Genomic DNA, 27,594 nt, shown 5'->3' on the forward strand with positions numbered 1-27,594 from the left:
GGTCTCTCCTGGCCCCTCCAGATCCCTCTCCAGCCTTCTCCGTGCGCAGCAGCCTGATCTGTGCAGACATCCCGTGGGCTCCATTGCCTTCCGGCTTCTACCCGACTTGGCTAATGGGAGGCAGAGGCAGGGGCCCCAGGGGTGGGAGGAGAGAGAGGTCAGGGCACAGATCCCCATGGGACCCTCCCCACCCCCTCCCAGTTGCTTTCATATGTGGCTTTCCAAGATTTCATATTCTATAGTTTATCTTTACTATTTGGCACATAGTAAAAGCTTAATAATGTTCAAAATACAGGTGAGTGTGTATGAATATGGATCGTTTCATTTCCAGGACCTTCTGTACATTTAGTAATAATAACTGACATTTATTGAGGGTTTACGTGTGTTCTAAGCACTTGAATATATTATACACTGGACAATAGCTATAAAAGAGGTGCTGTGATTATCCCAGCTTTATGGCTGAGTAGGCTGTCTCCCTGAGACGCTTGCCTTGCCCAAGGTCGCGGTTGCACGGTGAACTAGGATGAGGAATGGGATTTGATCTAGGGCATTCTGCCCCTAGAGGCGTGCCCCAAACCACAAGGACATACGTGCTGATCCACTTGCCAGACCAGCCCTCCCTACTTGACCTCGTGGCAGACACATTCACTTTCCAAGCCCGGGTCAAACCACAGCTGTTCTGTGGGGCTTTCTCAGTCCCCTCCCTGAGGAACTGATCCTTCAGTCTGTGCACCCCCACTGTCCTCTGCCTGACCCTCATGACACTTGGGGTTTGCTCTTCTACCTGTGAGTCCTTTGGGGCATGGCTCATGTTCCACTCATCTCTGCAATTTCATGGCCTGGCCCCGTGTCTGAGAGTGGGGGGTGCCAGTGAGTATTTCTGGAAGATTCTTCAGCCATCCATGCCCACTCTGTGTGCTCCCAGGCACCCCAATCCCCCCGAGTACAGCTGACTTCCTTCCTCAGCTGTGCTCAGAGGGTTTTTGACCAGGGCCTGCAGTCTGGACCACAGACGCCCCTGCCCCTGGGTGGGCGGTCCTGTTTGGGGCACAGGGCTCCTACCTGGCTTCTTACCTGCCGCACCAGGTCCAGGTTTCTAGGCTTCCAGTAAAGAGGCTCACTGACTTGACTTGTACTTCTCAGTTTTGTCCTAATTAACAGTCACATTTTGTCCTGGATCCCTTTGACAAAACCCAAGGGTCATGCTCTAGGGTCATGTTGATGGAGTTTCCTTTCCTGTCTCTCTGCCCCCAGGTGGAGACTGCTCAGAGGGCCCCCAGCCTGTTCAAGGCCAACTACCAGCTACCAGGTGTCTATTTCTTTCTTGGGGGGCGGGGGTGGGGGAGGTAATTAGGATTACTTATTTTTAGAGGAAGTACTGGGGATTGAACCCAGGACCTGGTGTATGCTAAGCATGCGCTCTACCACTTGAGCTATACCCTCCCCCCACGACGTGTCTACTGCCACGCTTTGGGGAAATACTAATTTTTAAAACCCTACCTCGGCATTCCCTGTAGTTTTTCTTTACTATCACCTACTCCACATTCCCCAGCTTTTCAATTCTCTGAGAACCAACGTGACTGGTTTCTTCCCTGGGTAGGCTACCCACAGTGGGGGGCCCTAATGTCCTTATCTTCTGTGCCCACAAGGGGCGTCCCGCGTTGAGTTTGGTCGGAAACTTGCCTCAGGGTCCTACAACGTCGCTGCCCCTTCTGCTGTTCCGTGGGGGAACACTCGTCAGAGCATCGAAAACGTACGCTCAGCATTTAAAAACAAATCGGAAAATAATCGGTTTTAATTTTTAATGCTTTTTTTTGTTACTTGTAAAAATGTTTCTTGTTATTTTAAATGCTGTGTGATTCCACACACCCCGGTTTCCTGGCGTGCGTTCTGTCCCCCGAAAGATAAATGCTCTAGGTCGGCAACCTGCAGCTGTGACAAGAGGTCCTCTCCCCATCTCCTCCTCCTCCTGCTCCCCGGGCGGCCTCCTCGTCGGGGCGGAGGAGGGGAGAGGGGCCGCGGCGCCCCCCGCGGGCGCAGGGGGAGAGGCAGGGAGCCTGGCGGCCGGGATCGGACTTCCTCCCTCCACTCCGGAACTGCGCTGGAGCCGCCGGGACTCGGAAACCGGGCGGTGTCCCGGGAGCCGGCGGGGCGGCCGGGGGGCGGGGCCCGGGACCCGGGGGCGGGGCGAGGGGCGGGCCTCGGCGGCTGGGGGCGGGGCGGGCGCGCGGGCTGCGCGGGCCGCAAGGGGCGAGCTGCGCCTGCCGCGCTCTACGGACTCCCGAGCGCAGGGCGCCGGCTGGCTGGGCTCTCGCTGCCGCCGCCGCCGCCTCCTCCCGAGCGGGCTCGGCCCGGCGGCCGGGGCGATGTGAGCCGGGGCCCGCGGGCGCGGCCGGACCGCTGCGATGTGGCTCAAGCCCGAGGAGGTGCTGCTGAAGAACGCCCTGAAGCTCTGGGTGACTCAGAAGAGCAGCTGCTACTTCATCCTGCAGCGGCGCCGCGGGCACGGCGAGGGGGGCGGCCGGCTCACGGGTAAGAGCGCGCCGGGGCGGGCTCCGCGGCCGGGCCCGGACCGCGCTTCCCTCCGGGCCCGCGGCCCCGACCCCGGGTTGCCGCGCAGGTGGTGGTTTCTGGGAGACGCCGGGCCGGGTCGGCCCTTCCTCGGGCTTGTTTTCCTTTCTCCTGCATTTCTCTGGCCAGCCCCATCGAGGATGGTGGCACCAGGGACTTGCGAGCTCGTGCGTTTTCCCGGGAGACGCAGGTGCCTTCGCCGCCTGGCCCAGCGACCGCCTGGAAGCCGGACTTGGCTCGGGAGTCCAAGGAGAAACAGCGGCTGGAGCGAGGGCCGCCGCGGGAGGAGCGGGGCCGCGGTGCGGGGCCAGGTGACATGGCCCGACCTGGCCATCTGGACGCACCCGAGGCTCCAGGTGGTGTCGCGGCCGGGGCCACGGCCAGCCCACGGCGGGGCGCAGCTCGGGAGGCCCAGGCAATCCGGGACTGTGGGGCGGGAGGGCCGGGCGGGCTGGGCCGGCCGGGCTCGGTCTCCACGCCTTGAGGAGAAACCCAGGTGGTGCGAATCCCGAGCTCTTAATCTTGGCAGCAAAACTAAGCCCCCATCCCTTCACTTTCTTCCAAGAAGTGATAGGAAGGAGGAAAAAACTCAGGCTTGTAAAATTCATAAAACAAACAAAGCTTTTTTCCCCCTTAAAGTTATAGTTCAAAACTCTTTGTCCAAATGCTCGATTTTCAGCTTGCATTAGCGGGAACACCTGTTCAAACAGGCCAGTGCAGGAGCAATATTAGCCTTTTCCTGTTGTATCTAGGGAACCCATAAGGACTTTTCAAATTTTGAAATCTGAAACAAGACCTTCCCATTACGTCCCTTCTTTTACCGTGGAGGAAACCAAGGCCAACAGAGCAGGGTCAAGGGCCAGAGGTTGGGTCCCCGGGCTTACTGTTGGTGACTTGTCTGCATATTCTGGGGGAGGCCCTCCTGGAGTAAAGTCTACAGGGAAATGTGATGAATAAATCCTGGAAGGTCAGAAGCTAGGGGAATTACCCTTCCCAGACGTTAGACTGGGAAGGTCAGAAAGCTGACAGTTGGATTCCTCGTGAAGCGAAGACTTCACTGAGCCAGCCCCAGGGAGTCAATAGGAGTTGGCAGGATTTCTGGATGGAAGGGGTGGTGGGGTGACCTGTGGTCTTGGCAAGCAGTGGGGACAGGTGGGTAGCAGGTGGGCCTGCTCTGGGAGCTGTTTTAAGTGGGGGAGTTAGTAAGGGAATAGCACAGTGAGACTTAGTGCCGCCCAGGCTCTTGGGACATGGAGGTTGATGGCATCCTGTGGGTCCCATCACAGGCAGAGAAGCCAGAGGAGGGATTTGCCCCCCACCCCAATACTTTGAGGGCAACGAATCTTAATTTTTGGTGTGTTAAGCACAGTATCTGGCCTGTAAATGGTCTCCTTTAACGGAAGGTGAGGAAAGGGCTTGAAGATTTGTGAAACAGGAAACACAAGGAGCGTTGGTCCCGCAAACGTTTATTGACTGAATTCACCACACACTGCATATGGGATGCACCTGCGGCTGCTTTGGGAAAGACTTCAGGTTGTTCAGCGTCCTGCAGGAGAGACGGGTCCAGACACAGAGGGGAAAAGCTTCAGAGGCGATGCCCGGTGGAGGCTCAGGCTGGCTTCCTTTCCGGAGAGCCCGCTTTGCTGTCCAGTCTGTCTGAGATGAACTGAGTGATGCGCCCCTCCTACTGCGTCCCAGCATCAAGCTGTCATCGCTCCTGTGCCTTTGACCTTACTCGGGCTTTACTTTGGTTTGGGGTACTGTGAATAGGCACAATTTTCTTTTCCTTAAAGGTAGTATAATCAGCCAGAAAAGGGAGGAAAATACCCCACAAAAAGACCCCAGACACTTTGCTTTATTTCCTGGAGACTTAGAACTTTCTGATGATTGTGAAAGGATGACATCCCCTCGGCAGCTGGCTACTTGGGGCGTTTAGCCGGGGGCCCAGTTACATGCTGTGTGGATTAAGCAACCCTGTTACCACATCCACCAATGGGCTGGTCTTACTGGGGGCCCCTAACGAATGTTGTAAAATCAAGACTGATGTGATACAGAGGCCGGCTCCTGGGTGGCGATTTCCAGAAAACAGAGAATTCTAATCTGGCAGACTTTTTAGTAATTTATTTCAAAGACTTAAAGCTTAGGCTGAGTTTATCTGTGAAATGAATGGGTGTGAATTGTGACTGGTTTTAGGCTTTTCTTAGGAGAAAAGCGAGTGGAGGTGGTTAAGAGGGGTTGGGGATAAAATGTAAAGGAGCAGTAAAAGGAAGCGCCTCTTCTTTTGTTGTGATGCTGAATTTGCTGTTAGGTAGTAGGCGCTTGAACACATGAGGGCTCCTTTGGTGTTTAAAGTAATCTGACATGTTTAAAACTTGCCCACCCTCAGAAAGATAAGGTTTGGTTTTATTGAAGATGGTAATTCATCCTCTTACACACACACACACACACACTCTCTCTCTCTCTCTTTCTCTCTCTCTCTCTCTCTCTGTCTCCATCTCCAGTTTTATTTTCTCCATCACTTTCTCACTTTCTAATATAGACAATGTTTATTTTGTTCATTGTTGCCCCTGTGAAGTTGTCTGTTCTGCGAGGGCAGGTTATTTGACCCATGGTGGTGCCCAGCACATAGCATGTGCTCAGTAAACATTTGTAGGATGAAAGGATGGACTAGTATGTGCGTTCCTGGATCCGTTTTTCTTCAAGGTTGAGTGGGCGCAGAGGTCCAGCTTACAGACAGGCTGAGCTGCTCACCTGGGACAGGAACATCCCCTCTGTCCTTGGCCTCCTGTGGAGCTGCTGGCTGACCCCTGTGGAAAGCTGGAGAGGGTGGATGGGAATCAGAGACCTCCTCATCCCCCTCTTCCCCACTCCACCTCCCCCCCCATCTTTTTTTGTAGCTCCCTCCTTTGATGGAAACTGAGCACAGGGCACCAGCCTCTCAGGTGGCTCCCATGACCAGCTCCCGGGACCCGCCTAGGGGAGGAGATCCTGGGCTGGGGAGGGGGCAGAGGGGGCCGTAGGGGAAGGCAATGACCTTTCCCTCCACTTAGAACATGGTATGGCTGAACACAGTATTGGAAGATGTTCCTGAAACTCCCCAGTAGAGTGATTTTGTTGCCCTGGAAGGGAGGAAGTCAAGTTATACAGTGTTGCATTGGGTGGAGTCTCCAGCCTGTGGGCATATTTCGTCTAAAAGGTCAGTCAGCTCTGGGAGAACAGAGTGGGAGAAGTTAGGCTTTGGAGGGCGGTGGACAGAACACTGAGCATCACTGCCCTCTCCCCCGCGTTCTCTGACGCACTTAAAATGAGCAGCAGACACACACCACTGTATATTAAATAGATAAACAAGGACCTACTGTAGAGCACAGGGACCTGTATTCAATATCTTGTAGTAACCTATAATGAAAAAGAATCTGAAAAATAATATATATGTGAATGTGTAACTGAATCACTTTGCTGTGCACCTGAAACTAACAACATTGTAAATCACCTCTATATTAGTAGGATTTGGCAGGGAAAGGAAAAATAAGCAGCATAAACGTAACTTTAAAGACCAAATATCACCACCCAGATGTGCCCCTCTGAAGGATTTTATTTATGTTTCAGTGTTTTGTTATGTACATTCCTGTATAATCTTAGCCAGTTCTTTTCCCAAAGAGGCTGGCAGTTTAAAAGTTGTGATTTGAATCAAATACTGATATTTTCTGCTTTTCAGAGTGTCTCCCTTTGGCCCGTGTTCCTGCCCCAGCGTTTGTAGCCATTATGGGCTGACTGATTTCCTAACAGTTAGGGTCAAGGGAGGAAGTGTGGTGTTGAAGTGGACAATGCAGGCTTCAGAGTCAAGATAAGTCTGTTGGTGACGGATCGGGGCTGGTTTATTCAGTTTCTCTGAGTCCTTGTTACAACGCTGCCTCCAGCCAGGGGCAGGAACTTACTTTAGAGGGTGAGAGACTGTTTTGCACCATGGCTTTCCCCATCTTGCATTCCCATCAGCAGTGCGCAAGTCTTCCAATTATAATAAAGGTTAGAACGAAAACAAAGAGTATACATCAAGGGCTTAGCTGTGTTTGTCACCTAGTAGGTTTGAAAAAAGGAGAAGCAAAGTAACAGTTTAAAAACTGAATAACAAGAGGGCTTCTTAGAACGTAAGTGTTGGAGAGAAGTTTGCGTTGCAGTGAAGAATGTAAGGAACATTCATTTATGTACTAGTGCTGGATTTAATGCATGTAATTAGAAGGTCAAATATTTAAATAGAGATCTATGCCAGCAGGATTTGGGTACAGGGGGTCTTTGACCACATTGAATCCTAGTAAATAAAGGGCACTGGGTGCTAGTGGCCAGCCCTGCCCAGGATGAATTGTCTCCTGCCTTTGGAACAGTGTCCCAGCGACTGGGGGAGCTTCATCCAGGGATTCACATGGGGGCCCCAGGCTTGCTCAGAATGGCTGTGTTGAATGGTTGGAATGTGGCGAAGCCCAGCCCCGGCGTTGACTTTCTTGGCCAGTCCGTCTCACCTTGGCTGGAGCCCTGCTCAGGTGGCTGAAGCTGGTGGTGGACTTCACCTCCGCCATGACCACCACCAAACCCCCTTTGGCTCAGCAGGGCGGCGGTTGCCCTGGGCAGACTTCCCCCATATTGGTCTTGTTTTCCAAACGCACAATAAGGAAGAAATCACAAATAAAGGAAGTACTTTGATTTCAGGAGCAGAAATCGGAAGATTTCCATAAGCAGAATAACCAGTACATCTCTAAGGGCTGATAAGCCATTAACAGAAGCTTTGGGGTTTGCAACAGCTGCATTTAACGAGGACATAAGGGCCGTGTATTTGTAATTAGATAATCAAACAAGGCAGGGCTGTGCCTCTGCAGGAAATAATAGGAGGTATGAGTGTGTGGGTGGCCGGGTAGCCGAGGCCGTTGCAGCCTAATTGGGGCTCTTTAGGAAGCACTGGAAATGAGAGGCATGTAGGGCTTAAAAAATTCATTGACCAGCTGTGAAGGGATAAGATTTTATGATCTTGACGCCACATTCTGGCAGCATTGGATAGAAGGGGGATTTATTTAAAATGAAAATGGGGGTAAGTAGAGCTCAGTGTTAGAGCACGTGCTTAGCGTGCACGAGATCCTGGGTTCCACCTCCTGACCCTCCATTAGAATAAAAATAAATAAATAAAATGAAAGTAGCAAATCTGATCATATTTCTGGCATAGATGTTCCCCCCTCTATTTTGTCAAACTGTAATCAACTGTACTGAAAAGCAGCCCTGGGCGTATTTTGACGGCTTGTTGGATGTGGCATGAGCTGCCCCTGCTCCTCCTCTTAGGTTCTTTCTCCTCCTCCTTCTGTTCTTGAGCACAGGGCCTCCCAGGGCCTTGGCGGGCTGTCCCCTGTGCCTGGGGTGCTCTCCCCTCCCCCGCTGCCCAGCTAGTTCTTCTCACCCTTCAGTCTCAGCCGGAGCGCCACTGCCTGGAGATGTACCTCCCCCGACCCCGCCAGTCCTCTGTACTTTCCCTTTACAGCGCTGACCCCGGTTTGTCATGTGGTGGCTCTCTGTGGCTTTATCTGTTCCTAGCAGACCAGACCTAGGGCTCCAGAAGGGAGGTCCCAGGTCTGGATACATATTCAGTGGACATGTGGATGCCCAAGTGGAATCGATCGATGTGAGCCTTTGAGGTTGAGACATGTTTTGCATCACCCTGAAAATGGAAATGATGCAGAAAAAGGAAGAAGTAATAATGGAGGGTTGTGATGGTGATTCCTCACGCCGGCCCTGCATGCTTGGAAGGGTTAGTGGAAGTTTGGCAGCTGCTGCACCAGGCTAGCTGTTAGAGCCACCCGTTGGTAACCTTTATAGCATGCACGAGATCCTGGGTTCCACCCCCTGTCCCTCCATTAAAATATGGTACTGTACAGACCCGGCATGATTTCCCCTGCACATCACCAGTCGGCTGACACGGCTCTCCGAATCTGAGTCATTAATATTCTTGAACTTTTGGTGGGTGTGTTGTAACCACCAGATTTTATTATTTTTCTGCTTCCTCTTTTGTTAACTTAAAAAAAAAGAGAAAGAGAAATCAGCAAAAACAAGAAAAACAGCCCCCAATAAGATCTCCTTAGGAAAAGGTACTGTATTTTGTGATTAGTTTTATTCTGAATAAATAAATACTCAGAGAGAATGGACATTCAAAAAGAATAGGATGATAGTTTGCTTGAAGTTTTGAAATATGAAGTCTTCTGTGTGCAAAGGCGTATATAATGTAAACATCAAATTTAAGTTATGTGATACCCACCAGCTATTACTAAAAACAGAATATTTCCAATGCTTGAGAGTTCTTGTGTGTTTCCCTGATTGTATTCCCCTCCCATGTGGGCACTACCAGCCTGAGTTATGTGTTAGAGTTATGTCCCTTGCTTTTTAGTTTTGATACATTTATGTGTATCTCTGATCAATACATTGTTAAGTTTTGTGTGTATGTTTTTAAACTCTTTACCAGGGGAGTCATACTCTATGTATTTTTCTGAAGCTTGTGTTTCCACTCCCAGTTACATAGTTTTGTATGTATGTTATATTTCCCTAGCATTGAACCATGGTGATACATGCAGCCAAGTTCATTCATTTTCGTTGATGGGGAGTAATCCATTAAATAAATATACCATTATTTATTTATTCATTCTCCTATCAGTTGATATTTGGGTTTCTAGTTATTGTTGTTCTGCTGTTACAGATAATGCTGCTACAAACATTCTTGTATAATGTTCACACATGGGAAAGCTCTAGAGGGTAAACCTATAACTGACCTTGTTGGGTGTATCAGCCAGGATGGGCTAGGGTATGCTGTGGTAACAAACACCCCCTAAATCTCTGTGGACTCATGTTGATTTCTCCCTCATGCTGAATGTCCAGTGTGGGTCTGTAGGGGTCTCTTCTCATTGTAGGCCCTCAAAGAGGGCTGATGGAAGCTCATCTCTTCTGTTTCCATGATCACCACGGCAGTCGAGAAAGCAACTTGGTCAGTCTCACACTGGCTCTTAAGAGTTTCCACGCGTATGTGACACCTGTCCCTTTCACTCATTTTACATTGACGGAAGCAAGTCACATGGCTGTGTGTGACCTCAGAGCCATGGGAGATGCCGTCCTACTATGTGCCTGCAAGGAGAGGAGAGCTGGAATGTCTGTGAACAGCCCTAATATGGGGGCCCAGGGTTGTGCATTTTCAACTTTTCTGGATAATTCCAAGTTGCTTTCCAAAGTGATTGTGCTAATTTATAGTTCTGGCCTCAGTGTGCAAAAGTTCCCATGGTGATAATCCTTGCCAACACTTGGTGTTGCCAGAGATGGTACTTTTTGCCAATCTGGTAGGTATTAAAATCGTACCCGAGGACCGCTGAGGTGATGTTTCCTTTTATCACTCTGAGTGTTAAGAATCTTTTTATGTGTTTATTAAGTATTTGTTTTGCCTTTTGAGAAGTGTTTGTGACTTTTTCCTATTTCAGAGCTCATTGTGTGTGTGCATGGACATGTGTCTGTGTTCTGTGTTCTTTTTCAACTGTAATGTATTGAAAAATCTCTCGCTGTATGCCTGGCCTTTTTGTTTTTGTTATGGTTCTTTTGAAGAACCAACATTCTTAATTTTCATGCAGTCAGATGCACCATTCTTTTCACCTAGTAGTTTGTGCTTTTTGTTTCTTGTTTAAGAAGAAATCCTTAGAAGGGAATCTCCAGGATGATGGTGATAGGAGACCCTGAGATGAGGGTCTCATCCGCAGCCCGGCCTGGAGCATGGAAGAGGCCCCAGGACAGCTCCTGGGAGAAGAGGAGCGGAGTATTGATACTGAAGGAAGATGCACACACCAGAGGAGAGCTTGTGGGCAGATTACTGGTACCCAAAAAGCTAGATCAGCCAAGAATTCCAGGGCAGGTGTCAACTCCAGGGAAAATAAAAAGCTGGGTAGGTTAGGAAGAAGGCTTCCTCCTTTTACTAAAAGCTCAGCTCTCAGCAATGTTTGTGTAATTATAATAACGTAATTATGGACCAGTGATCTAACCCAAACAGTTGCCTAAGTGAGGTGTGAGTGGCCGGTGGTGGTGGTGAGTGAACTGGGAGCTACGTTCTCTGCTTCTGAAAGTTGCCAGCCAGTGTCTACATGGAAAATTGAAGTAGTTGGCCCAGCGCGTTCGTTGGAGAAGCGGAGGTAAATGGGAAGAGAACCAGTTGAGAACTGGGGGTGGTTGCCCTCGGAGAGCTGAGGAGTGGGAGCAGGGAGGGGTGAGAGGGTTTCCCATGAGCCTTGTGGAATCACACACTTCTTTCTCGGCACATGTAAACTTGATAAAATATATACAGAATCTGCAGGTTGGGAGAGCTTGGTATATTTTCTGGGTGATGAGGATCGTGTGGGTAGCGGCGAGCAGGAGAGGCACTGCAGCGGGGTCGCGTTATTGCCTTGTGCACCATGATTCCTGGACCTCCCGTGCTTCAGATATTTCTCCTTTCAGGAGGCTATATTTAGCCTTCAAAGTGTCTTGCCTGTGTGGGGGTGTGTTAGTTTCGCAGAGGCTTAGAAACTGTTTTCAGAAATGAATCTAATCCAGTCAGGTGCTTCTACTTGAAATCAGAATATATGTATTCTGGATTTTTTTTTCCCCTCCAGAGAAGAAATCAGTGTAGAGTTACACGTTTATGATTTTTGTCCCTTCCCTAGCCTCAGAGATAACGTTCCTGCAAAACAGTGATAGCAATTATAATAACTAAAACAGTTTTTGCTTTGTGGAAGTGTTTATATTTCAGACTGTTACATTTTGCAGATGTGTTGGCAAAATCCGTTTAATTATTTGTCTTTAAAAAAGAGGAGAAAGCCAAGAGAGCATCGCATCCAGCAGCGTCAGGCTGTGTTCTCGTGAAGCATGTAGTTGAGGGGTGGAGGGGCAAAACCACGAAATGCAGAATTATCGATGGTGGTAAGTACAGAGGGAGTGAGAGGGAGTAACGGGAATTAACTGAGGTTGGGGTGTCAGGCAGCATTTCTCCGAGTACCCGTGATCTCAGCTGAGACCTGCAGGGCATGGAGGGTGGTTTGCCTGCTGCAGAGCGGGAGAAAGATCCTTCTGAGCAGGGGGAAGTGAATGTGCAAAAGCCCTGTGGCCTCTGAGGGCCTGTTCTGGACAAGTCCAGCTTGCCTGCCTATGAGCTGTCCAGTAAAGCCTATGGAGGAGGAGACCACCGAGGGGATGAAGGGGTGGGGGTGGGGGAAGGGAGGAAATCAGCAGGGTGGATTTTTCCAGAATTCAAGAGAAGAGTGTGTGTAAGGAGGAGGGAGGGAAGAGGGATCAGCTCTGCAGCAGCGTGTGGGACAAGCTTATAAGATGTTGGGGACTTAAGAGCAGTTTGGGTGCAGGTAGGGGTGGGGTAGAGTGGGCTGGGGGCTGTGGTTGGGGGGTGAGGAGGCTGGGTGGCAGGTGAGGGCGGCTTTGCCCAGGGGAAATTTGGTGGGGTTTTTTTTGTTGTTGCTGTTGTTACAAATTTATGATTTGCTAACAAGCAGAGCATCTGTTGAATGGTGGATCTGTCGGGATTGTGGGCTTGGGGCAGGGCTGTGGGGCCTTGAGATGGAAACTGGGTAGGATTTGAATAGATCAAAGAACTAGGTACGGCATCCAGGGCATGGAGGCCTTGGGAGCGTTTCCCAAGGAATTTTGTTTTGAAAGTGGGGTTAAGTACTCAGGCCTGAAAAAACAAAATTGCCTCAAAGAATCTGTAATTGATCACCCGAGGAGTTAACTCACGTAAATGGAAGCCAGGGATATTGGCTTAGCACTGGACAGTGACCGCGTCACCTGGCAAAAGAAATTCCTTGAGGAGACCGAGGCAGCTTAAACATTGGATACTGTTACTTGTGTGGCGCTGGGTGTCACACCCCTTTGTACCGCCTTGTCTGGGGTGAGTGCCACTGGGAATCCGATCTGGCCTCACTAAGTGTTTTGATTAGATTTCGTTTCTCAGCTTTGTAAATCTAAACCATCTTTTGCTATGGATAATGTTCTCAGGATTCAAAAAATTACAGTTTATTTCTAGAAGGAAAATAACAGATGGGATATTTCAGTGAATTACCAAGGTAGACCAGGAAGTTTGGCTGCTCTGAATGAGTGAGTCCATTTAATAGGGTTTTAAATCGTGGCCCAGTGTTGGGAATGTAGGGATGTGCTGATGCGGAAACGGGGCAACATTATTAGAATGGGATTGGCCTAGCGAGGAAAGGTTTGGAAGGAGCTTCTGGAGTTTCTTGAGAAGCAGTACGTGCATGACAGAAACATTTTTAAAAAAAGAAGCAGAAGATTAGGTATTTCATTTACCACAGGCACAGAGAGAGCCAAAGTGGGTTCTGAGTTTCTATTACGCTGGTGTTTTGCGGTTATAATTAAAAATAAGGGGAGAGGGTATAGCTCGGTGGCAGAGCGCACGCCTAGCATGCACGAGGTCCTGGGTTCAATCCCCAGTCCCTCCATTAAATAACTAAATGACCTAATTACCCACCCCCTCAACAACAACAAAAAATTTAAAAAGATAAAATAACAAAGAAAAAAAAGATAAAATTAAAAAAATTTTTTAATGTAAAATTTGAGCAAGTCATTAAGACTGCTTGCAGGATGTAAAGCTCATGGTCTTGCGTCTGCCACGGATTCAGTCACAGCAAAGGATTTGGCTGGAGAGACTAGATGTCAGCAAACCCAGTGTTCCAAAACCGTTTGTGTGTGTGTGTGTGTGTGTTTAATGGCATGCTCTTCCATTCCAGACAGTGGAGCTGTCTCTCAATGTGGGAATTAGGTTCCAAAATCAACAAGAAGGACAAAACTTCCTTGAGGTAAAAATTACCCTTGAAATCTGCAGGGTCACCTGACTCGGTCATCTCATGGGATGAAGGGTTCCTGCCAAGGGGGAGCCTCGGTGGAGCTGGGAGATTCCAGCCAGGCCGTGAGCTCCCTCCAGGGCATGCGCCTCTGGAGTCGTGGGCTGTCTGTGTGAACTGCTGTCCCCTTGCCGTTCTGGCCAGTGCACGTGGTTGAATTTGCTAAGTTGCACATGAGGTGCGCTGCCACTGTCCCACCACCTGCCAGTTGAAGTAAAGTGCCCGAGGTGGCTTCCCAACCGGGTGCGGCCAACAGAGACCCTCCTGCACCTTGGGAATTGCCGTTGGGTGAGGTTGACAGTGGCCTGTTCCAGACCTGCAGTCTGGGGTCCGCTGCCCAGGTGGCTTGCCGTAAAACGATCGGCACTAAGTGGCTGTATTTTGTCTTTCAACCTCCTGCTTGGCTTCATTTATCCAAATACGACATTTAGATTTGAGAAGAGGAGGTGGGTGGCCTCTCGTGGAACTGGAAGGTTCTCTTTGGTAGGATATGTGTCCCCACTATAAGAGCTGCTTTCCTTGTTTGATTTTAACTTCCTGTACCTGGAAGGCTGGATTCGAGCATTGTCTACTAAGAGCCAAAAGTTAAGTCAGAGTCTTGCAATAGTTAACGTATTAACTTTCTTAAATGAAAATCGACAGAAACCCAAACTCTAGGCAAAGCCAGAGATTTGATTGTGTTGATGGTGCCTGAAATCTTAGTAAGAGTCAATCAAGACCAGAGTCTCTGTAGGTGAACATTTCCTTTATAGCAGAAAGATCTTGAGAAAATCTGTGTGTGGAGGGGAGGAAGGGAAGAAGGGAGAGGAGGAGAGGGAGAGAGAGACTCAGAGACTCGAGTGGCTGATGGCAGAGGCTTTGGGAAGATGTGCTCTGATATTGTACATGTATAATGCTGCAGTTTGCATTGCTGAAAAGTTTTATTTAGAATCAGAACTATAGAAATCAGATAGTTTTCCCATTACTTCCAACCTCAGAGAGATCTACATTTTAAGTACAGAGCAAATGATTAAATATGCATAGAAAAATCTACCCATCTAAATAAGATCATAGCATTTCAGGTGTACGGATATTTTTATTCAACTGAAGTCAACTTTTTGGATCAAAACTGGCAAAAATAAAAAAAAAAAAGGGAGATGGGGACTACTGTCTTTAAAATGTCAGTCATACAAGAAAGGCTGTGGATTAAAGGAAACTGAGCAGACATGATAACTAAACGTGATACCCAACCCTAGGGTGGGTTCCCTGCTGGAGGGGAAACTGCTGTAATGGGTGTTTGTTATTGGATCATAACACAACCAGACTATACATGGTAGCTAAAAGCACAGCATGTGTTAAATTGAGTGACTTTGATAACTAGGCTATTGTGTTAAGAGAATATCCCTATTCAATGTCACATCACATCACATATCACGTCACATATCACATCACATATCACATCACATATCACGTCACATATCACATCACGTCACATATCACGTCACTTATCACATCACGTCACATATCACGTCACATCACATCACATATCACGTCACATATCACATCACATCACATATCACATCATGTCACATATCACATCACATATCACGTCACATATCACATCACATATCACGTCACATCACATCACATATCACGTCACATATCACGTCACATCACATCACATATCACGTCACATATCACATCACGTCACATATCACATCACATATCACATCACATCACATCATATCACATCACGTCACATATCACGTCACATATCACGTCACATATCACATATCACGTCACATATCACGTCACATATCACATATCACGTCACATCACATCACATATCACGTCACATATCACATCACATCACATATCACACCACATATCACATCACGTCACATATCACATCACGTCACATATCACATCACATATCACGTCACATATCACATCACATATCACGTCACATCACATCACATATCACGTCACATATCACATCACATATCACATCACATCACATCCTGAGAAGGGATGAAAGAGCAGTGTTGGAGCAGACAGGGTGAGCTGTTTCTAGGCAAAGGGTCTATCAGTGTTCTTGATTCTGTTTTAATTCTTGAAGCTTTTCTTGAGCGTAAAATGACTTCCAAATAAAAATTCCAATAAATAACTATCGAAGCCCTTGTCCACTTTGACGGGGTATTTTTAGCCTGTAATGGGGGTATTTTTAGCCTGTAATCACAAAATATAAAATATAACTTAATGTAACCCCTTTATTTAGGAAAGTTTTGCAGGAAAAATAACTTGATTGTGAGTCTGCACTAACCACCCTCTGCCTTTCTTCTTGAAACAACCGTTTTTTGTAACCTGGTTGTTAAAGCGTTGCGGGTTCTTGGGGTCCGGGTTGCCACACGCAGCAGGACAGGTGGTGGACTTAGCAAGGATTGCCCACCCCTCTAAGCTAGATGCGGCTTCGGCATAGGACCTTTGACGCCGTGTGTGCCCTTTGCAGTGCTAGGTTAGGCCCTGCCTGTGGTCAGTAAATGGCTGAATTTTGGGAGAATGAAACTCTTGGTAAAGAAGTTCACTTGGCAGGTACTTCCTGTGTGTGTGCCTAGTTCTCTTCCAGGCAGTGAACACAAGGCCCTGCCCCCTTTACTCTAGTAGTGAACCTAGAGTAACGCTATTCCAGTGATTGTTTACTGACTCCAGCAGTTACTCCGGTAACTGATCTAGAACAGCTCTCCGGGAGTTATTCCTTATTCCAGCAATGAATCCAGAGCAACTCAACTCCAGCACTTACTGCGGTGATCAGTCCAGGGTAGCTCTGTCCCAGTGCTGACTGACTCGCTCGAGTAGTTAACCTGGGACTGGAATTCTCGAGTGAGCTCGCTCATCTCCTTAACCATGTCACCTTGGGCAGAGTTTTAAACTCACTTCATTAAAACACTGCGTGATGTTTTTACTGCGCCGTGAGAAGTTGGCTTTTGTAGCCCTTAAGGACTGAACGATTTTGTCGTGGACGCTGGGGCCTTGGAGCCACACCTTTGAGGTTCTCCCTGCTTTAGGTATGTTGTCTGGAAGCTCTGTGGTGGGGCCACCTGCCCCTGGGGGTCTCTCCTCCTCCTGTTCCTCACCAGGGACCAGGCATGGGGACACGATGCTCCAAGCACAGCGTGGCCCTGGGCCTCAGCTGTGGATGTGCCCGGGGCCCAGCGTCCTCTGCTCTGTAAAGTGTGGGCACGGCCAGCCGCTCTGGTTCTTCCGGGCACCCCCTAATCCCTCTCCCTTTTGTGAAACAGCTCCGGAGGTGACCGGCATGGAGTGGACTCATTTTCCTATCTAAAAATAACCACAACATGGAACAGAACAGAGAGCCCAGAAATAAACCCACACACTTACGGTCAGTTAATCCTCGACAAAGGAAGCTGGAATATACAATGGAGAAAAGACAGTCTCTTCGGCAAGTGGTGCTGGGATGTAAGTCAGTGAAGTTAGAACACTCCCTCACACCATACACAAAAATAGATGCAAAATGGCTTAAAGACTTAAACATAAGACAGGACACCATAAATCTCCTAGAAGAGAACACAGGCAAATGTTCTCTGACATAAATCCTAGCACTGTTCTCCTAGGGCAGTCTCCCAAGGCAACAGAAATAAAAGCAAAAATAAACGAACGGGACCTAATTACACTTAGAAGCTTTTGCATAGCAAAGGAAACCATAAACAAAACAAAAAGAAAAACTACGGATGGGAGAAAATGTTTGCAAATGATACGACTGACAAGGGCTTAATTTCCAGAATGTACAAACAACTCGTACAACTCAATAACAAAATAAATCCCAATCCAAAAATGGGCAGAAGACCTAAACAATTAATTCTCTAGTGAAGACATAGAAATGGCCAAGAGGCACATGAAAAAATGCTCAATATCGCTAATTATCAGAGAAATGCAAGTCAAAACTACAATGAGGGATCACCTCACACCAGTCAGAATGGCCATCATTCAAAAGTCCACAAAGGATAAGTGCTGGAGAGGGTGTTGAGAAAAGGGAACCCTCCTACACTGCGGGTGGGAATATAGTTTGGTGCAGCCATTATGGAAAACAATATGGAGATTCCTCAAAAAACTAAAAACAGACTTACCAAATGATCCAGCAATCCTACTCCTGGGCATATATCCGGAGGGGACTCTAATTCAAAAAGATACATACATGCCAATGTTAACAGCAGTACTATTTACAATAGCCAAGACATGGAAACAACCTAAATGTCCATCGACAGATGACTGGATAAAGAAGTTGTCATATATTTACACAATGGAGTACTACTTAGCCATAAAAATTAATGCCATTTGCTGCAACATGGATGGACCTGGAGATCGTCATTTTAAGTGAAGTAAGCCAGAAAGAGAAATGATATCACCCATGTGGAATCTAAAAAAAAAAAAAAAAAAAAAAAAGACAAATGAACTCATTTACAAAACAGAAACAGACTCACAGACATAGAAAACAAACTTATAGTTACCAGGGGGAAAGAGGGTAGGAAGGGATAAACTGGGGGTTTGGGATTTGCAGATACTAACTACTATGTATAAAATAGGTTTCTACTCTGTAGCACAGGAAACTACATTCAATAGCTTGTAGTAACCTGTAATGAAAAAGAGTATGAAAAGGAAGGTATGTATGTACATGGATGACTGAAACATTATGCTGTAGACCAGAAATTGACACATTGTAAACTAACTACACTTGAACTAAACAATAAGTAAATAAATACAAATAAGAAAAACCACCTCAGCAGCTGTGGGATCAGGTGTTCTGACCATAAGGATGACCTCGTCCCTCTGCTGGGACTCCTGCTTTAGTCTGGCCTCGGAGGGTCACAGCACAGTGAGGTTCGGGCTGGGGTTTTGGAGACCACCAGCCCATGTTCCTTCGTCACAGGTCAGGAGCTGTCTGATCAGGGGCAGAGATGCTCTCGCTCTGTGGTCACTGAGTTTAGCCCTTTCTAGAACGACAAAGGGGCTCCTGAACCATGAGTTCCCACGCTGCTTCCCCTAGCCCAGCTCTTGCAGACCTGCTCCCCTCCTCTTGGGCTGGGCTGGCGCCTGTTGAAGACTCCTCTTGCTTTATTTCTTTAAAAATGGTTGAAGTAACAGATTAAAAAAAAAAAGATTAAAATATACATAAGTAACAGATTAAAAAATATATGGTTAAAATATACATAAATAAAACTTATCATTTCATGACTAAGTGTACAGTTAAGTGGCCTTAAGTATGTTCACATCGTGCAGCCGTCACCTCTGTCCTTCTCTAGAACTTTCTCCATCTTCCCAGACTGCAGCTGTGTCCCCATTAAACACCACCTCCCCATTCCTCCCTTCCCAACCCCTTGGCACCCACCACTCTACTTTCTGCCTCTGGGAATGTGACTCCCCTAGGTCCCTTGTGGAAATGAAATCAGTGTTTGCCTTTTCATGACTGGCTTATTTCACTGAGCATAATGTCCTCAAGTTTCATCCACATTCTAGTCTGTGTCAGAATATCCTTCCCTTTTAAGGCTGCATAATATTCCGCTGTGTGTATAGACCATGTTTTGTTTACCTCTTCATCCATCCAAGGACACTGAGCTGCTTTGTTCGTATCTTTTGGCTGTTGTGAGTAATGCTGCTATGAACATAGGTGTGCAAATATTCGTTTAAGTTGCCATTTCAGTTTTTCTGGGTCTGTACCCAGAAGTGGCATTACTAGATCTTATGGTAATTCTATATTTAATATTTTGAGGAGGCACTTGATTTTTGCATCTGACTCTCAGACTCCCCTGGCCTCTGCAGACTTGACTGTACGGCTGGGACCATACTCAATTTGCTGGGGTCCCCAGCTTCCGAGGCTCGTCAGCCTGACTCCTGAGACCCTCGCTTGTCTTCCTATTAAGGATGAGGGGAGAATTGAGGAGACCTGCCTCTTCTAGTCTAGGGGAGCCCGACAGCTCATTGCAGATGAAGAGGAAGAGTTCGGATTTGACTTGGGGGCATTTTCAGGTTTATTGTTACATTGTTTATTTTGGATTTCGTCTGGTTTTGTTTTTTATAACTAAGCTGTGGAGTGGAATCCTTAAAGTTAATTCGGTTTTGGTGGATTGTTCTGCCATGTCCTCAATGACATCTACTTCTGATTTCCTTAATCATTGTTGGGGGTAAAAATAGGACTGCTAGGAGGGAGAAAAGAAAAGGAATCCTGTTCGTATTACTTTTATGACTTTGGGCCTTAGTTTCTTCTTCTGTAAAATGGGCTGATCCTACCTACCTAACACAAATTGTTGTCATTATAATGGAGACTGGAAAAAAATGGATCAGAAGGACTAGGACAGAGCTTGACAGTCACAGTGCTTAGTTAATATTAGTCCTCCCCTGCTTGTCATGGAATAATTAGAAGTTGTACATAGGGGTGTGTGGTGGCCCTCAACTTTTGAAAGGTGGGAGAAGCCTGGAGGAGAACTCAGAACCTGGGTTCCCCTCTCACACATATAATGAACTCCTGGTGCCCTGTGACCCCGAGTCACCCCCCAGCTTCCCCCAGACTCAGACTCCTCACCTGCCAAGTGAGGTTGCTGGACCCTTTACTCTGCGGTTCCCTGTGCCTCTAAAAGTTCAGTGATTCCCAAGGGTTCTGTTTATGCCTGGTCTTCTGTTTAAAACAAGATGAAATTGACATGTCACGTGTTACTAGTTTCAGGCTTACACAGTAACGATTTGATATTTGTACATACTGTGGAACAATCACCACGGTAAGTCTAGTTGATATCCATCACTCACAGAGTTAACTTTTTTTTTCCTTGTGATGAGAACTTTTCAGATCTACTCTCTTGGCAACTTTCAAATATGCAACACAGTATTATTAACTATAGGTGCCATGCTGTGGGTGACACCCCCAGTACTTGGTTATTTTGTAACTGGAAGCTTGTATCTTTTGACCCCCTTCACTCATGTTACCCCCTCCTCCCACCCCACTGTATTGCACTCCACTGCCTGATCTTCCCCTGACCACAGGGTTGTTTCTTTTCTTCAAACACAAGTCTGTTCCCTGTAGGTGGTGGATATATCCCCTTAGGGCTGTGTGGAGTGAGCTGAGAACTTCTGGCATTTCAAGATCTGCTGCTTCAGGGCCAGGTGGGATCCAGAATTTTCTGTTACCTGCTTGAATGCTAAGTTGCTGGCTCTAGCCCAGAATTCCAAATACCTGTGAAGAATAAACCTCTGGGCCTCTGTGTCCCTGGGGATGGCCGTGTCTAGCAAGGGAATGGGAGGGTCCTTCCCAGCAGGGAGGGGAGAGAAAGAGGGGAGAAATGGGGAGGAGGAGGAAGGGGCGGTGGTGTAATTTCACGTCTCAGAAATAGAGTGAAGCTGTCTTCAAGGGACTGGACAGGGACGCTCTCTTGCTTCGCCCGTGTCAAGACTTGGCCACTGTCTGCATTTGTGTCTTTATTACTTCCAGTTACCAGTTTTCGTTTTCTCCAAGAAAGAACAGCCAGCTTGTGCCTTTTTCTTCCCGTCTTCCTGTGTAAAAATGTGCTGATGAACTCTGTAACAATGCTACGGTATTTTTGCATACTGTATTGCACTTTTCATGGCACCTGTCACCCACTTTACCTCGTCTAACGTTTACATGAAAATCTGCCCAGGCCACTTGGTATCCTCATTTTGCAGACTGAGGTGGGCATGGCCGTCCGATTTGCCAGGCTGTTGGTAGCAGAGCCCTGATACTTCTTGTTACTTTGTCTCTTCTTTTTACAAAGCTTGAGCAGTCGGAAACACTCCAGAAGTATTTATGGAAAGTCTGTCTGTGTCCAGCAGAGAGGCTGCTGGTAGGGAATGCTTACCTTCAAGGCATTAGAACCTGACAGGGCCTTAAGGGGAAGAGGATGGAGTTCCAGTGTGCTACCTGTAATTAATGTAGTTATTCAATTAATGTAATTAAGGCCAGTAATTAAAACGGCTGATGGATGAAAGAAGACCTATGAGTTCATGAGGCTTGGGGATGTCTCTGAATTAAACGTATGCATACTGGTTCTTGCATTCAGGTACCGTTAAACGTCTGGGCTCTGTGTTGTGTTCCTACATCATAAAAGCTACAGCTCATCCCTGCAGCCATTTCACACTATTATTAGGTGTGAAGATGGGAAACATGGCCTAATGTAGCTTATTTGTAATCTTTTTTTTCTTCATTTTTTTCTATTGAAATCTAGTTGATTTACAATGTTTCAGGTGTACAGCAAAGTGATTCAGTTATGCAGATACATATATATATATACTTTTTCAGATTCTTTTCCATTATAGGTTATTACAAGATATTGAATATAGTTTCCTGTGCTCTAGAGTAGGTCCTTGTTGTTTATCTAGAAACTTATTTCTAATCTTGAGGGCTTGTGGTTTTGGGGTTGATCCCTGGAAGTAAAGGCATAGGCTGACCCAGGACTTTCCTTGGAACAGAAGTGAGGATTTTTAAAATAATGGAATTCTCACAGATTAGAATCTGCTATGACATAGGACATATGGAAAGAAAACTTCTGGCAGGAAGCTTTTGTTTTTCTTCTTCTTTGCATGCCTGTGTGTATATTTTCTCACGTTCCTGACTTAGCTAGTGTTTAATTAGTCTGTAAAAATGGTGGCGTTCAGGTCTGGCTGCACAGAGCACGGGAAAGGGGATGTTTTCTACAGTTTTCTCCAACGGCTTGTCTTGTCTGTTCCTCGAAGGGCGTGGCTGTGAATAGCAGGTTCAGGAATGTGGGACTGTGTTTTCAGAATCTGAACTCTGGCCCCAGGCGCTCGGGGGCTCTGAGGCACTTCGCTGCCAGCTGCACTCGTTGGCTGGGAGAGATGCTGGTGGAGGAGTGGCCGGAAGGCTACTGGGTTGTTTGGATGATGAATGCATCTGTCTTGGGAGATGGCTTGTTTTTTCAACAGGCATAAAAATATCATTTGCTCAGGGGAAATCAATTTGCACACAAATGTCACGAACCTACCCCTGGGTGATCTTGTATTTCTTTGTCCGTGAGATGGTTTGTGTATTGAAGAGCTTGGTTCTCAGGTGCTGGAGGTGAGGGCTCTGAGCCTCTGCTTGCAAGCCCATTTGGGGGAGGACTTGTCCTGTCTCGCCTTGGTTGGGGAGCCCTACCACGCCTCCAAGTGCTTTGAACAGGATTCTTGCCCACCCGGCCCTTCATGACGCTCTGATTGTAGAATTTTTTCCGACAGCTTCCTGAGTAATCATCTGTACTTCTGGCAGCTGGTAGATCTGGGCTGGGTACCAAAAAAGAGACCATGTCCTCAGGAAGGCTGGGGAAAAAAGTTGTGTTAAGGCTGGGCTTCAGATTCAGGCTTGCCTTTGGTGAGTTCTCTTGGGGACTAACCCTAGCTCACCTTATATCAACCGGTTACATAAAACCCTCGCCAAATCTATTTACTCACTTCTGCCAACTGAATGTGTATAAAATTAACGTGATGTTTTTCCTTACCTTTAGAGAGTTGTTTCTTAGTGTGAGTATTTTTAGATTTGGGGAATAGAAATGTGGTCGTTCTCACCTTGGTTAGGCTGCAGACAACCCTTCCAGGACTCTCTAGAAATAATTTTTAGGAAATTTGAAAGCATTTCTCATGGAGTCTGGAACTATCAAATGAACTTTTCTTAGACACATAGCACTTAAAATGCTGCATTTTTGTAATGATGAAACTACCTTCTTAAAAAGGTCAAGGGGGAGAAATGATATAGCTCAGTGGTACAGCATGTGCTTAGCATGCACAAGGTCCTGGGTTCAATCCCCAGTCCCTCCGTTAAACAAGCAGACAAAAAAAATTAAAAATAAATTAGTTAATTTGAAAAAAAAAAAAAGGAAGAATGTCTGAATTGTTCTTCTCTGGCTGGAGATTACAGTGCATCCTCCCCTTCCTCGCTCCTGCTGTTTCTGGCAGCCTCTGAAGGTGCATTTGGAAGGTCCTGGAAAGAGATGGGGGAGGTCCCTGGGCTGTGGGAGGAAGGGGTTCTCTGACTTACTCCTCGAGCACCTTGCTGAATCTAAACAGCCCACTGTCAGTTAAGCTAACGAATCCTCCTCTCTCGTGTAAGGTCCAGCGGCCGCGGGGACGGTGTCATACCTCCCAAGAGGGGCAGACTGTCCTCTCTTAGGAATAGTGGTTAGGATCACAGCATGAAACACAGCTCCAGCCCGCAGAGCGCTCACAGGCTGTAGCAGGGCAAGCTGAGGACGAGGTCGGTGACGTACCAGGCTTGGTTGCTGGTTTGGGGCACACTCGAGATACCGCATCCAGACCGGTGGCTCCCCGGCATCTCTGGGGGCATGCCGACTTCGAACATTGCCAGAAAGTAGCTCGGCACGTTCGCAGCAGGTACAGCTGGGTCCCCGCTGCGGGGTCACAGAGCATCACACGGTGTCTGACTCTCCTGCTCTGCTGTACAGATCCCCAAAGCCTTGCCCTCGTGTGCTAGTGGGCACAGGTGCGACCTTGACCCTCTGCGGAGCCCCTGACCTTTCACCTCTGGCAGTCACCCCCCAGGTCACAGCGCCGCGTGATCTGCTCGGCCTGATGATTTGCCACCACGTGTGGATGTGTATGACATATTCCTGGTTGTGGCAAAACCCATGACACGTCGACCAGCTTTTGGCGCCACTGTGGAGGGCTTGTGACAGGCCAGTGTGAATGGCACATGGGCAGAAAACACAGGTGGACCCAGCTTCAAAAATTTGGGGGGGTCCTATTTTATTTTAAAGCCTTTCACCATGAGAATCTTGACTGGTCTGGAAGTTCATCTTGGTTCTTCTTGATTCTACAAGTGGGCTTGTGTGATACGCTGTCAGGAGAGCTGCACAAACCAGTCAGTATAGTAGCATTACAAAGATCATTTCCAGGCAGAGCTCAGTTCTTTAAGGTAAAACAGAGCATGAGAAACATCCTTTTGTAGTGAAGCTTTCTCCCGTGATCTGACAAATAAATGCTAATGGTAGAGAATTGGGAAAATAGAGGAGAAGGAAGAAAAAGCCCTTGATTCCACAGCTCACCCTTTCGTATTGATTTTCCAGCTTTCTCTGTGAGCTTTATTTATGTTAGCAAGTTCGTGCTGCATATGCAGTTTTGTGTCTGGTTTCCTACTTAACGGAACAGTGGCATCGGGAAGCGTGCCGCACGCGTGTTGTGTGTGTTTGTGCCGTGGGTTAGAGCCTCTCGCCTGACTTCTGCATCGGCACGGCTTCCGGTGTGTGCCCTGAGCCCCGGGGACCCCGACGCAGTGGTGGTTTGAGAAACATGCTCGTTCTAGAGCCTGAGCTAAGGCCTGGCGGTGCGCGGGGGAGACCTCGTGTTTTGGATGAGAAGCTCAAGACAGGGAGGTGGTCTCTGTAACTCGGCTTTTCTCGCCCCGGAGCATCAGAATGTGCCAACCTATGAAAACCTTGCTCGCGCTTGTCCGGTTAGTGAGCAGACCCCAGTCTGTGCTTCCACCAGGCTGTCAGCCCTTAGCAGGGGCTGCTGGGGAGAGGCCTGTTTGGAGTCTTACGAAGGGCCAGTGCTTTAAAGTGCGGATATCTTGATGAATTTGGGCCCCTGTTCCTGTTGAATGGTCCTGGGCATACATACCACCTGTCTACTGGGATGGTTTTCTCCATCTTCTGGGACCTGAGTGATGTCGAGTGTAGCTTTGTTAAGTGCACGTGATCATCTGCTTGGTGGTGACAGTCCCAGGCGATGCCGAGAACTTTTCCAGGCTGCAGGTGGCTCGATGTCATCATGAGTAGCCCTGTAGGCAACGGTACGCCTGGTCAGGACAGTAGTCATGTCTTCTGTGATTTCTCGTGAGGTATGGAGTGAACTCCTGCAGAGACATCCTGAACTCGGCAGGTCTGCTTGGTTGAATAAGAGAGGGGTGAGTTCATGGGTCAGACGCAGAGATTCAGCCTCAGTCCTCCTGGCCCAGTGGACCAGTGGATGCTCAGTACCGGGTGTGGGCTCCCCTCAGACCCGGGAGTGCAGGCCATGGCTCCCCAGGGGCTCTCCCTGGGTCCTAGAAGCCCAGGGATGGCCTGGCCTTTGCGGGTGGACCTTTTCTGAGGACGCCTTCCCTCCTCTGGGGAAGTGACTGCCCCAGGGCTGTGCCGGAGTGGATTCTTCAGGGCCCGCCTCATTCTTACCAGGACACCTGCCGGGGCTGAGCTACAGCTCTGCTCTCCCTGCTGGGAACACGAGTCTGTCCACGTAGCACCCCAGGCTGCCAGTCTAAGTGTGGTGGGTAAGGGAGGCTGGTTTGGGGATGGCTTCCCTGGCTGTGAGTCCCAGCTCCTTCCCTAGTCATTTGCTGTGTGACCTTGTATTGGCGACATAACCTCTCTGAGCCTTGGGGATAAAACTATGCCCACTTCCAGGAGAGTGAGCCTTAAATAGAGGTAATGAGAGGGTTGAGCTTGTGATCTGTGCCGCCTGATGACAACAGTAACTGTGTCCACAGCTGCGGGGGAGACAGGGTCTTGAAGTGGCTTGTGTTCAGATACGCACAGCTGATAACAGTGTTATACAGGCCAGAATACTATTGAACGCTTCTGGACTGCTGCATTTCAAAAGGTCCAAGAAGTTAAAAAAAAAAAAAACCACCTGTCAATGGATTGCTGACATTTAGCTGTAATGGTAGGGTTTAGCTTCTAAGCTTTAAGGCCTAACTGTCCCACGTGGAAGTTCTCCAGGCGTGTGTAAGTGTGTGCACACACCCTCTGAATGCCTTCTTCCTAAGGCTGTGTGCCCTCAGCCCGTGCCCTGGCGGGTGGCTGTGAGCTCACTCTTGTTAGGGTCACATTTAAATCAGCCATGCTTGTGTCCTTGGCTCCATCCAGAGCTTCCCCGGGGCTTTGCTTCTTACCCAGGCTGACCCTGAGACTGGCGTCTTGCATGGGCCTCCTGTGATCTGTGTTGAGTTATTTTACCAAGCAGACTGGCAGGTGGTCTCCTAAATGTGGCTTGGTTTATTCTTTTTTTTATTAAGATATAATTGACACAGGACATTGTGTAAGTTGAAGGTTACAACGTGCGCTGATTTGATACATTTATGTATTGCAGTGTGATTGCCACCGTGGTCTTAGCTGACACCTCTGTCACGTCGCATAATTACCCTTTCTTTTTTTGTGGTGAGAACAATGAAGGTCTATTCTCTTAGCAACTGCCAAGTTTGTAATACAGTATTGTTGACTGTAGTCACCGTGCTGCGCGTTAGATCTCCAGAGCTTCTTTATCTGCTGGATGCAGATTTGTACCCTTAAACAGCTTCTCCCTGATTCCTCCACCTCCAGCCCCTGGTCACCACCATTCTGCTCTGTTTTTATGAGTTTGGCTTTTTTAGATCCCACTTATAAGTGACACCCTATAGCACGTATCTTTCTCTGACTTATCACAGCATCATGCCCAAGGTCCATGCATGTCCCAAGTGACAGACTTTCCTTCTTTCCTGAATAATATTCTGCTGTGTGTGTATGTACCCCTCCCATCTTCTTTACCCACTCGTCTGTGGATGGGCACTCAGGCTGCTTCTGTGTCCTGGCTCTTGTGGGTGGGTTTACCTCCACCTGACCTCTTGTCCTCTTAGGCAGGTTTTAGTGGGCAGCTCTATAATGAAGGTCTCTGCTTAATTATCCTGCAAATAACAGGATAGGACCAGTGATTCGAGATCCCTGGGGGCCCCCAGGGACCCCCTGTCCCAGGCCACGCCACGGATTCCTTGTGTTTCTGGCTTAGGATTTTGAAAGCTCCCCAGGTGATTCCTGTGCTCAGGCAGGATGGAGAACCGGTGGAGTGACCCACGGCTCTTCTGAGACGTGCAGGGCAGAGGGACAGATGCGGATCAGAGACCAGGAAGTCCTGTCCCTGGGGATGCATGAGAGATGGTTTGAGTTGAGCGCAGAGGCTGCTAAGCGTCAGGGTGACCCTCAGGTGTGTGGGTGAGACCGTGAACATGGGTTTCTGTGTCACTGGTCGGACGAGCGGGCTGTCGGATGATAGCATCCTTGCTGCTGCCCCCACCCTTGGCCTCTGACCTCGGTGTTGGCTGTGGCAGGAGTCAGGGACCCTCCCTGAACAGTGGGGACGG

General features: G+C 48.1%; 1 protein-coding gene across 3 annotated transcripts in view; it reads left to right on the forward strand.

The window, feature by feature from the left end:
- Positions 1-2,228: 2,228 nt before the first annotated feature.
- Positions 2,229-27,594, forward strand: part of TBC1D8 (TBC1 domain family member 8) — a 96,927-nt gene continuing 71,561 nt past the window's right edge. For all 3 annotated transcript variants that reach the window (XM_074354754.1, XM_074354755.1, XM_074354756.1), the window contains exon 1: positions 2,229-2,532. In XM_074354754.1, coding sequence (XP_074210855.1) covers positions 2,406-2,532 — 127 coding nt within the window. In that variant the 5' untranslated portion in view covers positions 2,229-2,405. The remainder of the gene's footprint in view (positions 2,533-27,594) is intronic.

Source organism: Camelus bactrianus, chromosome 28 (genome assembly GCF_048773025.1).
Source record: "Camelus bactrianus isolate YW-2024 breed Bactrian camel chromosome 28, ASM4877302v1, whole genome shotgun sequence".
In the NCBI taxonomy this organism is placed as follows: domain Eukaryota; kingdom Metazoa; phylum Chordata; class Mammalia; order Artiodactyla; family Camelidae; genus Camelus; species Camelus bactrianus.